Source organism: Bufo bufo, chromosome 7 (assembly GCF_905171765.1).
Source record: "Bufo bufo chromosome 7, aBufBuf1.1, whole genome shotgun sequence".
Classification (NCBI taxonomy): domain Eukaryota; kingdom Metazoa; phylum Chordata; class Amphibia; order Anura; family Bufonidae; genus Bufo; species Bufo bufo.
Genome location: NC_053395.1, coordinates 184272101 through 184285774, shown reverse-complemented (window position 1 = coordinate 184285774; position 13674 = coordinate 184272101). Strand labels below are relative to the sequence as shown.

General features: G+C 46.8%; 1 protein-coding gene across 1 annotated transcript in view; it reads right to left on the bottom strand.

The window, feature by feature from the left end:
- Nucleotides 1–13674, bottom strand: part of OLA1 (Obg like ATPase 1) — a 159210-nt gene that overhangs the window by 135104 nt on the left and 10432 nt on the right. The window contains 5 exon segments of the mRNA XM_040440290.1: nucleotides 6766–6855; nucleotides 6858–6872; nucleotides 6875–6891; nucleotides 8093–8148; nucleotides 8151–8235. Coding sequence (XP_040296224.1) covers nucleotides 6766–6855; nucleotides 6858–6872; nucleotides 6875–6891; nucleotides 8093–8148; nucleotides 8151–8235 — 263 coding nt within the window.

Here is a 13674-nt window from a genome sequence, read left to right as displayed (position 1 = left end):
GGGCAAAAAAGTCTGGGAGGACAGAAGGAGCAATTGCTACGCAATGAAGGCGGCCTGTATATCCCGCCGGAAGGGAGAAATAGTGCCGAATGGAACACATAGCGCCAGCCAGAGGTATCGGCTACAGCATCTAGAGCCAGCAGGAGTAATTGGAGTAGGTGTAGGTACTCTACCTATGAAAAGGAGCAAGGCGGATGGAAACAGCCAGATGTAATTGCTTTTCCTTACCAACCTACAGGAGGCGCTTGCCTAGAACAGGGACCCCCTGTTAGAAAGGTAGAGTGGCGAACACCAGCACCAGGATGGGGACCCGGTGGAAACACTCTCAAATGTGTAGAGCATAGCCCCTGGTATAGGGGAACCAGGAAGGCTTGCCAGGTACAGCCTTTGGCAGTGGTGCAGGTACCCCCCCTGTTAAGGAGAAGGCGTACGTACCAGAGACACCAATTAGGTGACTCATTATGCTAAACACGGGGACGGCTGCCTTACCTGTGCGATTGAATACCTGTGCAGTCAGGGGAGCGCCATCCGAAAATCCACTAGAGGGGATACCAACCTGGGTAGGAGAGGTTCCTCCGTGCACGTTAGTCTTAACCTCCCAGAGGGCTTCTGTATGGAGGAAGAACCCGCCCTGATGCTCTGTTCCGAGGTAATCGGTACAGAGGTGTCCCCAGAGGCAACGGATTGGGGTGACAGGAAAGGATTCGTCACCAGCCTCAGGCCTGTCCTGGGGAGGACCCGAGGATGCGAGGAGGGGTGGATCCTGTTGAGACCACCCGAGGTTGTACTGTGAGCTACCCCTTGCCGGACCCGGTATCTGAGCATGCCTCATCTGCAGGGAGGACCCTGGGAGGGCATAGGTGGCCGCAATTGGATAGGTAGCGGTCCGCGACTCGCCAGAGATTGGGAGAGTCGGACAAGGTTCCCATGGCTTTAACAAAGAGGGAGACCATTCAGAAGGGACCTACACAAAGGATTTGGTCAGGGGACACAATGGGGGACTGGGAAGAGGTACTGCACACAAGCAGGGACAGGCCGACCGCATGGCAGCCTTCGTAGACAGCGGACGCACGTGAAAAACACGTGCGATCCGAGGAGAGGCGACCCTCATAGAGCAGCCAGCAGAGGCTGTTATATCTGGACCCGGATGCCATGTTCCCACAAAGAGGTGCTGCAGCAGCTATAGAGGCTGCAGGAGAAATGAAGCAATTGAGGAGGGGTGGGGGGGGGAACGACTTGAGTGATCCCTGTGTACAGCTTTAGCTTGCCTTCACACAGTACATAGGACAATGACTTAAAGGGGGTCTGCAGTTCTTTTAAAACTGAGGATCTATCCACTGGATAGATAACCACGTTAGACCAGTAAAGGGTGGAGGAGATAGCCCTCCGAGGGCCGGGCGGGTCAGAAAAGCCCGGGAAAGCAAGGAGGAGGGGCCGGGAAGATCGCGGCTAGCAGGCCCAAAAGCCGGGGCCTCGATTTATGAGGGGCGGGCCCGGAATGGAGCGAGGGGGGCGGGGCGAATCGCGGCCCGACCAGGGGCCTCCGGACCCACAAAACTAGGTGAGGAGGGTAGGGGGGGTGTGTAGCGACGCCTGGGGGTGGGCGGAACAGGGCAAACAGAGCACCTGGGAGCCGGGAACGGGCCATGGAAGATGAGGCCTAGTCCCTGCAAAAGCCGGGGGACTAAGTTGAGGGGAAGGCCCAGGAGAAGACTGTGTGGCCAGGGAGGACGAGAAAAAACCAACCAAGGGGGAAAAGAAAGGTGGAGGAAGATGGAAGCTTCCCAGGACCCCCAGCTAAGGTGGATCCCACCCCCCTGGCCACAGGAGGGAACTAACCCAGGGGCAGGGACACAGGGACAGGGGAATATACTCACTATACTCACCATCTGATGTCTTTCGGGCGCCGCAGGGTCACCCCTTCGGCAGACTCAACACGGGAACCGATGGGAATGCCGGCAAGCCACTGCGGATGCAGTCTGTGGGGACTGGAGTGACGGCGATGGTACAGGAGTACGCGCCCGCAGGGGGGGGGCAACTAAAGTGGAACACGATGGAGCCCCAGCCTGCAGCAGGTTATATACGGTGGAGATCACTGAGAAAAGAATAAAATAAAAAATAAACAGCAGGACCTGCAAAAAAAGCAGGACAGGTCTGCCTCCTACGGACACTAGACAAAAATGAATAGCCCTTGTGCCTGTGGAAAGGGTATAGCCCAACGGGGAGGAGCCAACACTTTATGTGTCTAGTGCCTCCTAGTGGTAGTTGGACTATATACCCCATGGTGCTGTGTCCCCAATGCCATGGCACGTGAAATGTCAACATTGTATCTATTTGTGCTGTGTTTCTCCGCTGCACCCCTCCTACTAGAAGGTTCTTGTTCAGCTAGAAACTGTATATAAGGAGATCAGTCAGAGCCCCTAGTGTTCTGCAGTTAGGGAATCAGTGCTTAGAAGTGGGAGACTCATGCCAGTCTGCATGAGTGACAGAAGAAAAAGCTTAGATGGGGACGCTGAGCCACAGGACCATGGGTCACCAGCCCTGTGACAAGGAGCACCCCGGACTCCTGAGCTACAGACTGTGGGCCTCCAGCCTTTGACCAGGTGTACCAGCCTTCTGAAATAGAGAGGGACAGCTAGCTCAGGCCTTTCCTTAGCATCAAAACCCTTCTTCTGCCAGGAAGCAGACTGGAGAAGCCAGCCCTATGCCTTGCCTGTATTGTTTCGCAAAGAAAATAAAATTGGGGGGTCAGTTATCACATCCCAGTGTGCAGGTTGCCCATCGCCATGGCTGAAAGCACAAAAAGCAAAAAACAAACAATGCAACAGCACTCAGCAAACACAAATATAAAGTAAGGGAAGGATTTTAGCAGCTCTCACCTCTGGTCACATGCCCTGAAGCACGGAAAGGAAAGTGGCTTGAACCTAGCACACTTGATAAGTCCAAGAACAAAGAGAAAGGTTGATTCCAGCTTCAGCATATAAAACGTTTTCTTTATTCGGCTTGTAATAAAATCCAACAAAGATGTCACATGGAGAGACACAAGATTGTGACGCGTTTCGGGCTGTGGTATTGAGCCCTTCTTCAAGACAATACCTATGAAGAAGGGCTCAATACCACAGCCCGAACAGCGTCACAATCTTGTGTCTCTCCATGTGACATCTTTGTTGGATTTTATTACAAGCCGAATAAAGAAAACGTTTTATATGCTGAAGCTGGAATCAACCTTTCTCTTTGTTCTTGGACAAATAATAAAGTGAATACAATTGTGCCTTACTCACTATAGAAATGATAAATTGCTAATGCTGTGTTATAAAATGTGAGATTTTTGGCAAATACGATTTGCACAAAATTATTTGTGCACCGTTCGCTGGCATCAAGGCGATCTCATAAGACGGGAGCCTAACACTAAATAACACAATTTATTGGCTGCCATAACGGCCTCCATTACATTCAGGGAATGCAGGTTCACATTGCATGCCGAAGCCCACATTATATTATACCTCTCATGGTGCCACAATGGCCTTCATTATATTCAGGGGATTACAGGCTCCTCATGCACGCCAAAACCCACACTTTAATGTACTCTTTGGTGCCTCACTGGCCTCTATTTTATTCAGGGAATGCACTTGAGCCCACTTCTTCCACCTCTCCTGGTGCCAAATGGCTTCCAATACTTACAGGGACAGCAGGCCACAGGCATGATTGTATTTACTTTATTATTGGTGTTTGCAGAGTGCTGTTGCATTGTTTGTTTTTTGCTTTTGTATTGTTTTGCACCTGAATCCGTCCAGTAAAGAAAACACCCTGGTTTTATTGCAGACCCTGACTCTCTGGACGTATTTCCCATTTGGGGTGCACCACGCCTTATCATACCTTCCGGAGAGCAGCAACATGTGGCGACACTGGACGGTGTCCGTGGGACCCAGTGTAGTGTCGGGGCCACCCCAAACTCGGCCCACTGCACTAGATGGTGTAGATTCCAGTTCTGGCACAAACTTGTTGAGCTTCGCCAAAACTATGACTGGGTGTGGTCTTTCTTAATAAATTGTGACACACAATGCCAGTATGGGACAGATTAAGACTGATTTACAATGAACTTGTCTTAACGAATGTCCCCCTTTGCCTTCACACATGTACACTGAATACTTATCCTATAATTATACACAGCTTGGGAAAAACAGATTAAAACAGACTTTTCTAAAGCGAACCTACCCCGGAAGCGTCTTACTTTTGTGACTTCTGTAAAGGAGCCTGAATGAGCCAATGATGATCGCCGCCCAGCAGGACATTTATAGAATTTATTGAATGGGAGGTCTCCCCGGCTTGTCTCCTGTCACCAAGCAGCACATAAACTTGGCCTCTGACAGCTAAAATCAGAATGTCTCCACATATTTAGCCACTGATTGCTAAGTACCTTGTTCTATCTAGAAGTGACAGATCATGGATGTCTAAAGACATTTTGCATAATCTGATCTTTAAAAGGTGACATTAAGTCGCGTTACTCTGCCAGCCATGCCATGACGGCCCATCCATCCAGCTATTAATAGTGCGTATCATGTAACATGAACAGACGCGCATCCGGAGAGCCCCATGTCCGCTATAGCTGGGACCAGTAGCTGGAATGGGATCTTCATTATCCAAAAGCTATGAAATCATTAGGGACAGCTCTATGGTGTAAATGACTTGTCCAGGACCATGTGAATGGGTAACAAGTGACACTTAAGGACCTAAACGCAGAAAATACATAGGCGGATAAACGTGGCTTACGTGGAAGATGCCACGCACAGGGAGTGTGTGCCACTGGCATTAGAGAGGTCTATGGTCGTCCCTTCGGATGCCAACACTGATACTATTAAAGGGGGCCATCCGATTTACACAGAAAATTACAGAATTTTGGATCCATTTAAAGGAGTCTTCCCATCGTTAGGATAGGTCCGGGTCCCTCCTCTCAGACCTGCTCTCATCTCCAGAATGCGGCCCCAAAGTGAAGGAAGAAGCAGCTGCACATGCACGGCCATCTCCGTTTTACCGCTAAGGAAGCTCCGAGTGCTGGCTCGGCTATTTCCTGCAGCTGTGGCAGCGCTTCTGTGGCGAGCCCTCCATTTACCGCGATGGGTCTTCTGAAAATAGCACTTGTGTAGTGTGCTCTCCTTCACTTCGAGGGCTCCGGAAAAAGGAGCAGGTCCCAGATGCTGAGACCCGCACCTGCCATCATACCACATGGGAAGACCCCTTTAAAGGGAATCTGTCACCCAATCTGGACTATTGTTCACAGTAATACATGAGTTGTATTGCAGATACGGAGTCCACATCACTATTTAGTATTTTCCTACTGCCCCCGATTCCCCCACTGTCAGCATTCGAAGCTGTGCTGTTCTAACATAATGGAGAGGACCCCTGTGTAGAGACCTGACAAAGTATTTCATCTCAGCTCTGACAGTGGGGGGAGATGGGGGGCAGTAGGAATATTAAGTGCTTTGGACTCCATATCTGCAGTACTACTGCATTATGCATTACTTTAGATCAGGGATAGGCAACCTCCGGCCACTCCAGTTGTTGTGAAACTACAACTCCAGCATGCATTATTGCTCTTCTCAGAAGTCACATAACAATGAATGGAGCATGCTGGGTATTGTAGTTTCACAACAGCTGGAGTGCCGAAGGTTGCTGACCCCTGCTTTAGATAATGGTCCAAAATCGGGGTGGACAGATTCCTTAACTTAAAGGGGCACTTTCATAAAAAAAAAAAAAATTTTTTTTTTTTTTTAACTCAACATTCATTTAAAAAAAACTATTTTTTAAAGAACTTTTTTTCTTTTTCATTCCATTTGTACTGTATCACTGAATATTAAAGGGGTTTGTCCCATGAAAAATATTCAACAGTTTTCAAACCAGCACCTGGATCTGAATACTTTTGTAATTGAATGTAATTTAAAATGTATTATAGCTACTGAGTTATTCAAAGAAAGCTATCTGAATAGCGCACCTGCTGTTTGTTCTTTTTCTAATTTCCCTGTCCTGCTCGCTGAGATGGAAGCACGTGCTCCGTTCCAATCCTTCAACTGCCACCAGCTGCAGTAGAAAGGACACGCCCTCTGAGAAAGGACACGCCCCCTATGCTGCCAGCTTGAAATAAATCTAGCACAACAAATGGAGATCTGTGGATCCCATGTGCAGTACTAGATTATATATGGTTTTCATTTTTTTTACATTAATCATGGATAACCCTTTAATACCAAATATTGTCAACACAGAAAGAGAAAATTCCTATACAGTCCGAAACCAAGTGTTAGCTTATTGCTACTGTGAGGGATAGATGTAAGTAAAATAGTAGTTAAGCAGGAATTAGGATGACATTATGACAACAATATTGCTCTCTTGACAGATCAAGGAAGAGCATTGCATTTGCCAGTGTAATGTGTGATACTCTAAGTGAGTATGTATCTGGTCGGAGGGAATGGTCTGAAAAAGTCAAGCGAGGCTGTTTGCCGTGCTAAAATTACAAGTAAAAGAGCAACTTAAAGGGCCAGAACAGGAAGTAGAATACATGGAGTGACTTAAAAAAAACATTATATCCAGAAAATGTTCCATCTGATTTTTTTTTTTTTTGGGGGGGGGGGGGGGGGGGGGGAATATTCATAGGCTGTTAATATGTAATAAAACAAAAAATGATGGTAGTGTCCCTTTAAGGTTGAGGTCACTCTATCCTTCTAGGATAATGGCGTTCTCAGCACCACATGTGTGAGATCAGCTGGTACTTACGCATAAGATGAAATATTCCATCACAGGCACTGATGTTTGACAGAAACGCGTTCCCCAAGCCTTGGCCCGCACTGGCCCCTTTGACAAGGCGGCGATGTCCACCACATCAGGAAGGCCGGCACTTTGCTTTAGAGTAAATTAAATCATTAGAGAAATGAGTCATAAGGGAATATCAGATCTCTGCAAGAAATATAAATCAGCGCAACATAGAACACGCAAAATGTCAAGGAAGCATTTTAGAAGACCAGGTTGAGGTTCCCTGACCTCATTCCGCCATGCAAGGCGGCTATAACCATCTGCAGACTGAATTGACAGGCTAACGGTCCATTCACACGTCCGTAAGTGTTTTGCGGATCCGCAAAACATGGACACTGGCAATGTGCATTCCGCGGCACTATAATAGAAAATGCCTAATCTTGTCCGCAATTGCGGACATGGTCTATTTTTTTGCGGAAGAAACGGAAGCACGGATGCGGTAGTGCGGATCCGCAAATGCGGATTCTGGCCCCCATTGAAAATGAATGGGTCTGCATCCGTTCCGCAAAATTGCGGAACAGATGCGGACCCATTTTGCGGACGTGTGAATATGCCCCCATTGTCTTATATCGAGAACGGAGCCACGCAAGGTGGTGGCTGGGACTCCGGTCAGCCACCACTAAGCCGGCTCCCCATAGAAGTGAATAGCAGCGTACCGTGCATGTGCGGCCCCCCGCTCCCATTCACTTCTATGGGGCCCGAAGGAAAGAGCTATTTTCGCCTGCCCCATAGGAAATGAATGGAAGGCGGCTGCGCATGCGCAGTGCACCCTCCTTCACTTTCAGGGCTCCTTTCTCTATACCCCCGTTCTCTATATATAGCTGCGGCTCCCAGCGGTGGGACCCGCACCTATAAGAGAATGGGGGCCATATCCTAGCGATATGCCCCCATTGTCCATGATGAGACAACCCTTTAAGCTTATCTGCTCCTTCTGTAAACTCCTACAAATCTGAATGGAGAGACACACATTCTGGCCACCCTGCCTTGCAGAATGGGGCGGGGGGGGGGGGGGGGGTTCGTGGACTGTGGATTTACTGTAAATGTCTATAGTAGATAGGACTACTGAAGGTAAATCACAAGCTACGGTCTGATCTGGCACAGAGTTTCCATGAGATATACCCAAGCGATGGTATGGTTGGACCCCCCTGTGCACCACAGGAGTATACAGAAATACAAGGGCCAGCTCTTTTACAGCTAGCTTTATGATTGCATCCTCAGCATCTAGAGGACTGTAGGGTTCACCATCATCATAGAGGGAGGACACTTTGCTGTACAATGCAGTAACTCTTACCTTGCTGGCTTGTGATGTTGACACAGAAAATCGAATCTCTCATCTGGGACTGGGCACCCCTGCTCTCATTTGGATCAATGGTGCAAATGGAAGTTTTCCGCGGACGCTGGCTCTTTGTCAACACATTAAAGAAAGTTGATTTCATGTTAAAGTAAGAGAAGGTGTAAGGAATGCGTTTTATGGCTTTCTGGGAAATGCTGTACAATGTGGGCGCATATTAAAATGGATTAACAACTAATAGCAATGACTGTGCAGTTTGTTTTACCCCCTTAAAAAATATATTTTAAAAATAAAAAACCTTTCTGACACCGGAAAATGACAGAACCAAAAGTGGGTCCCAATACAATATTGGTTCAGTTTATATTTCCACTAATGCAGAAAGCGGTAAGCACTAGAGCACAACTAGTTACGTGATCATTTTAAACCCTGCAGTTCACGCTGGCCTTCGAGGGGTTATCCAGGACTCCTATATTGATGACCTACTCTCAGGATAGGACATCAATATCTAATCGGTGAGCGTCTGACTCTCGGCACCCCAGCCGATCAGCTTTTTGAGGAGGCCATGGTGCTCCGGTGAGTGAGGCAGCCTCTTCACAGCATACCAAGCACAGTGCCGTACATTGTATAGTGGCAGTGATTGGTATTGCAGTCCATGCCATTTACTTAAAGGGGTTCTGCAGTTTGTTTAAACTGATGATCTATCCTCTGGATAGATCATCAGCATCTGATCGGCAGGGGTCCGACCACTGGGACCCCCACTGATCAGCTGTTTGAGAAGGCAGCGGCGCTCCAGGAGCACCACGGCCTTCTCACTGTTTACCGCTGACTCAGTGACGTCATGACTAGTATCAACTGGCCTGGGCGCGGCTAAGCTCCATTCAAGTGAACGAGGCTTAGCCCTGCCCAGGGCCAGTTGATACTAGTCGTGAAGTCACTGGACCAGCGGTAAACAGTGAGAAGGCTGTGGCGCTCGTGGAGCGCTGCTGCCTCAAACAGCTGATCGGCGGGGTACCGGGGGTCGGGACCCCCGCCGATTAGATGTTGATGATCTATCCAGAGGATAGATCATCAGTTTAAACTGCAGAACCCCTTTAACTAGGACTGAGCTGCACCTGGGCCATTTGACCAACGAACACAATGTCACGGAAGCGCTGCGTCCTCTTCAAACAGCGGTGGAGGTGCCGGGAGTAGGATCCCCACCGATCAGATATTGATGACCTATCGGAGGAGATCAAAATATGAACCCCAGAAAATCCCCTTCAGCGTGTGTTGAATTTTTACCTCTATGCAGATTGAGAGCCACAATTTTTTTAGTCTATTACTTACTGTGTGAGGTTTTGATACGTTATTAATGGTATAATCAAGTGAACAAGACACAATTCTCCCATCACTGATTATTAGGGGTTTGTCCAAGTTTTTTTTTTATTTTAGCAAAGTCTCAGGAACCTCATAAAAAAAAAAAAGATTAAAAAAAAAAAGTTTTGTGTGAAGCAGCAATTAATCAGGGGGCTGATAGATGCGGGCACGTTCTTTGCACAGTGTGATGACAAAGACAGCTTACAGTCATGAGTATACGAGCATTAGAGATGAAAGTCATCCAACTCACTGAAAGAAGTGCGGTTTTTTTGGACTATCAACTCCTTGAAGTCATATGTCTCGCATGCGAGGGGACTTAGAATGTATAAAGATATTTCCCAGTTCCTTGGATGACCTTGGATTTTCAGAACAGTGGGGATCTATTCACCTGGAATACTCCTTTAAACTTATGCAACTTATTTTGTCGCGAAATGAGAAAGAATATAATGACGTGGTGGCCGAACTCAATAGGGACAAAAATGAATTGAGAGCAAGACGGACTGAGAATCAACCGGAGAAACGTGTAATACCAGTACAATCTGAATCAAAGAAAGGAAAAAAGATAACTATGATTACGATAATGGCAGAATCTTTGACTGGATGACTAAGAGACGGTCCTCAACGGAGGAAACGTCAAAATAAGTGACATCCCAAGACTATTGGAACCACAGATTCAGGCTCAAACGCTTTGGAGGAAGCGATTGCGGGGATTCAAATCTCGAATAAGATGCAACTAGTGGAGAATTTGCAAAAAAGTTGTAAAGTCCAGCTTCCATAAAAAGATTATTTTATTCATTGGACATAAAATCCAGACATCCAATACAGTATAAAATGTCTACGCGTTTCGGACTCCAATATATAGGTCCTTCATGATGAAGGACCCATATATTGGGGTCCGAAACGCGTAGACATTTTATACTGTATTGGATGTCTGGATTTTATGTCCAATGAATAAAATAATCTTTTTATGGAAAGCTGGACTCTACAACTTCTTTTGCAATTTCTACACGACCGTTTCTGGGCCATTTGTCCGTGCCCCCCAAAGAGATAGACAGGTGAGCGCTGCAATACTTACGTCTATCAGCAACTAGTGGAGAACGTATCATCTAAGACCACAACCCCTTTAGGAGGAGGACTAGAAGGAGGAGGACTAGAAGGAGGAGGACTAGAAGGAAGGTCTTGCAAAAGTGGTTTCAAAAGGAAACAAGTGGCGTGGAGACGCTAGTATTGGATGTGGGGGAGGTCCAGGATTTGCTGGCGGGCTACAATGTAGTGAATCTGACAGATGCTGAACTGGATAATGATTGTCTATCTTTATTTTCCAGGGGACTTAATTTTAGTATGGTTAAGAAGTTTGATAAAGTTAGTTTTGAAGTGATTTATTTAAAGCAAAATTATTTTTTTCGAAATATGAACGAAACATCTAGAGAAGTCATAGAATTAGAACAACCTATCACAATAGGCCCCCTGGGTTTCCACTTTGGACAATACACCGATAGGTTAGACAGACAGATGATAGATACACTATTGGAGCTACAGGGATGCGATGGGCAACATGAAGCGTCAAATCAATATGAATATTTCAGAAAAGGGATTAAGTCCGCTTTCTCTGCACCCTTGCCGACCGGCAGCAGTATAGACCCGTTTCCCACTGGCGAATCCAATCTAAAGGAAGGTGAAAATAAAGCTCTGGGCCGGCTCGCAAAGCATGAGGATAGAATTCTCAAACCAGTTACATAAAAGAAGCGGAACGACAATTGAGTGATAGGAACACATATGCACTTCTCCAATCCAACCCCACATTAAAATATCAACAGCAGCTGAGAGGAAATATGTTGATATGGGAGTGTTGTTTCAACGCACGGCAGAGAGACTGTACCCCCAGTTCCCTACCAAACCAGTATGGTACTGTGTACCTAAAATCCACAAATCACTGGTGGACCCACCTGGACGGCCTATTGCATCAGGGATCGGATCGGTTACCGAGCCCCTTTCCCAATACCTGGATTGGATGTTACATCCATTGCTAAAAGGGATTCCCTCCTATCTGGATGATTTTTTTTGGAAGTTCTCAAAGATATCGAATGCCAAGATGATTTTTTGTTGGCATCGATAGATGTGGAGACCCCATACACTAGAATCCCCCAGGAACTGGGGGTACAGACAATCCGAGACATGTTGGAGAAAACAGGCAGGAGTGCTTTATACGTGGACTTTGTCACCCACGCGTTATCATATGTATTAACACTAGCGAACTTGTGTTTTAAGTTCGGCGTCTAAAGTTCGGGTTATTGAAGTATCCCGTTATGGATTCCGCTACCACGGACCATAACGGAATTTAGAATCCATAACGGGATACTTCGATAACCTGCTCCTGAACTTTAGACGCCGAACTTAAAACACGAGTTCGCTCAGGTACGGCGATGGGGACACCAGTCTCCTGCACCTTTGCCAATTTATTTCTTGCATCCTTTGAAGAGAAATATCTATTCACGATGAGGAATCCTTTTGTGCAGCATATCAGATTATTTTTGAGATATATCGATGACGTGTTCATAATTTGGACGGGTGACATGGTGGTATTCAATGCATTTGTGGAATATCTTAAGAATGCAAATGATATGAACATGCGATTTACCAGCAGAATAGAAAAAGAAGAACTTGAGTTTCTGCATGTTAAGGTTATGATCAGGGATGGGAGTCTACATACCACCACTGTATACAGAAAACCTACGTCCACAAATGCATTGTTACATTATAAACATTTTCACCCGCCCCATGTTAAGACGGCAGTCCCTTGCGGCCAAACTAACGCGCTTGACGAGAAAAGTGAGGACCCAAATAGAGTTTGAGGAGCAATGTAAGGAGCTGAAGAGACGTTTCCTCCAGAGAGGATATCCTGAATATATCATAGATAGAGCTTATGTGAGGGCATGTAAACGGAAGCAAAACAAGGCACTAACACTGAAGAAAAGGGAAAAACAAAAGGAACCGTGAAAACGCTTGGACAGTGTTCACATTTGACTATTCTCCCATGGCCCCAGTAATTAGGAGTGGGATCCTCAACGACTGGCATATGCTGGAACGGGGTGGGCACACACCAGTCCCATTATTAATTTCAGAAGGAGTAGAACCATAGGGGATGTCATCACCAGGAGCAACCTACCAAAAACTGATTTAAATTGGTTAGGGAAATGTACACCGAGAGGGAATTTCATATGTGGACATAGGAGGAGTGGGACATACAGTGAAACACTTCATATACTGCAAGACGCCCATGTGGGAGGTTTTATGTGGGTGAGACCTTTAGACCTCTCTCCGTGCGATTCAGGGAACACCAAAAAAATCTATAGAAAGTAGAATTGGAGCGACTCGACTTATTGAGCACATACATGATGTACATGGAGGCAGAGATGAAGTGCGGAAGCGTGCAGGGATAGCGGTAGTCCATATGCCTGAACGAGGAGGAAGCGCAGATTATTACAGCGGGAAGCCGCATGGATCATTAAAACTGATGCCTCTGGGATTAAATGACATAAATGACTTAGCTGTGCTTGTATGAAATGGTTTTCGAATATATTGATGTTTATCTATGTTTTTTTATAAGGACATCAAGTTGTAGATTGAAGTGATCATTTCACCTGTTCGACCACGACGTGGGAGTGATACATATAGCATACCTCCCCACCACGCCATGGGAGGCTTGACAAAGTGCAATCCACGGTTTGCGGAACCACAAAAAACTAACGGTCGTGTGCATGAGGCCTAAAGCTGCAAAAAGGAAGTTGATGGCGAGTGCCGCGTTTTTTCTTCTTTAAACTATTTGAATATAGGTCTACTTGGCAGAGCACCCCCGGACTGAGGCATGTTTATGGAGCAGGTGTGGATCCTGCTGGACATTAGGCAGTGCCGGCTGCATTTTTCTTTATATGGACATAAAAAAAAAAAAAAAAAGAACTTTACTTTCGGAGCCCCCCTCTGTGTCCTCTTCCCTCAGCCTGCTGCTAGTGACGTACTGTTTTGGCGGCAGAGCTGACATTCTGTATACTGCTGCAGGGTTATGCAGCCACTACAGCAGTGAGGTGTCACATGGGAGACACGTCACCACTGCAGCTAGTCATTACCTGTACATGACCTGCGTCAAACTGAATGCCGTCATGGGGAGCCCTGGCGATGCTAGGGAGGCTCATGCCCGTCACCGCCTGCCATTGGCTCTCCCACCACTG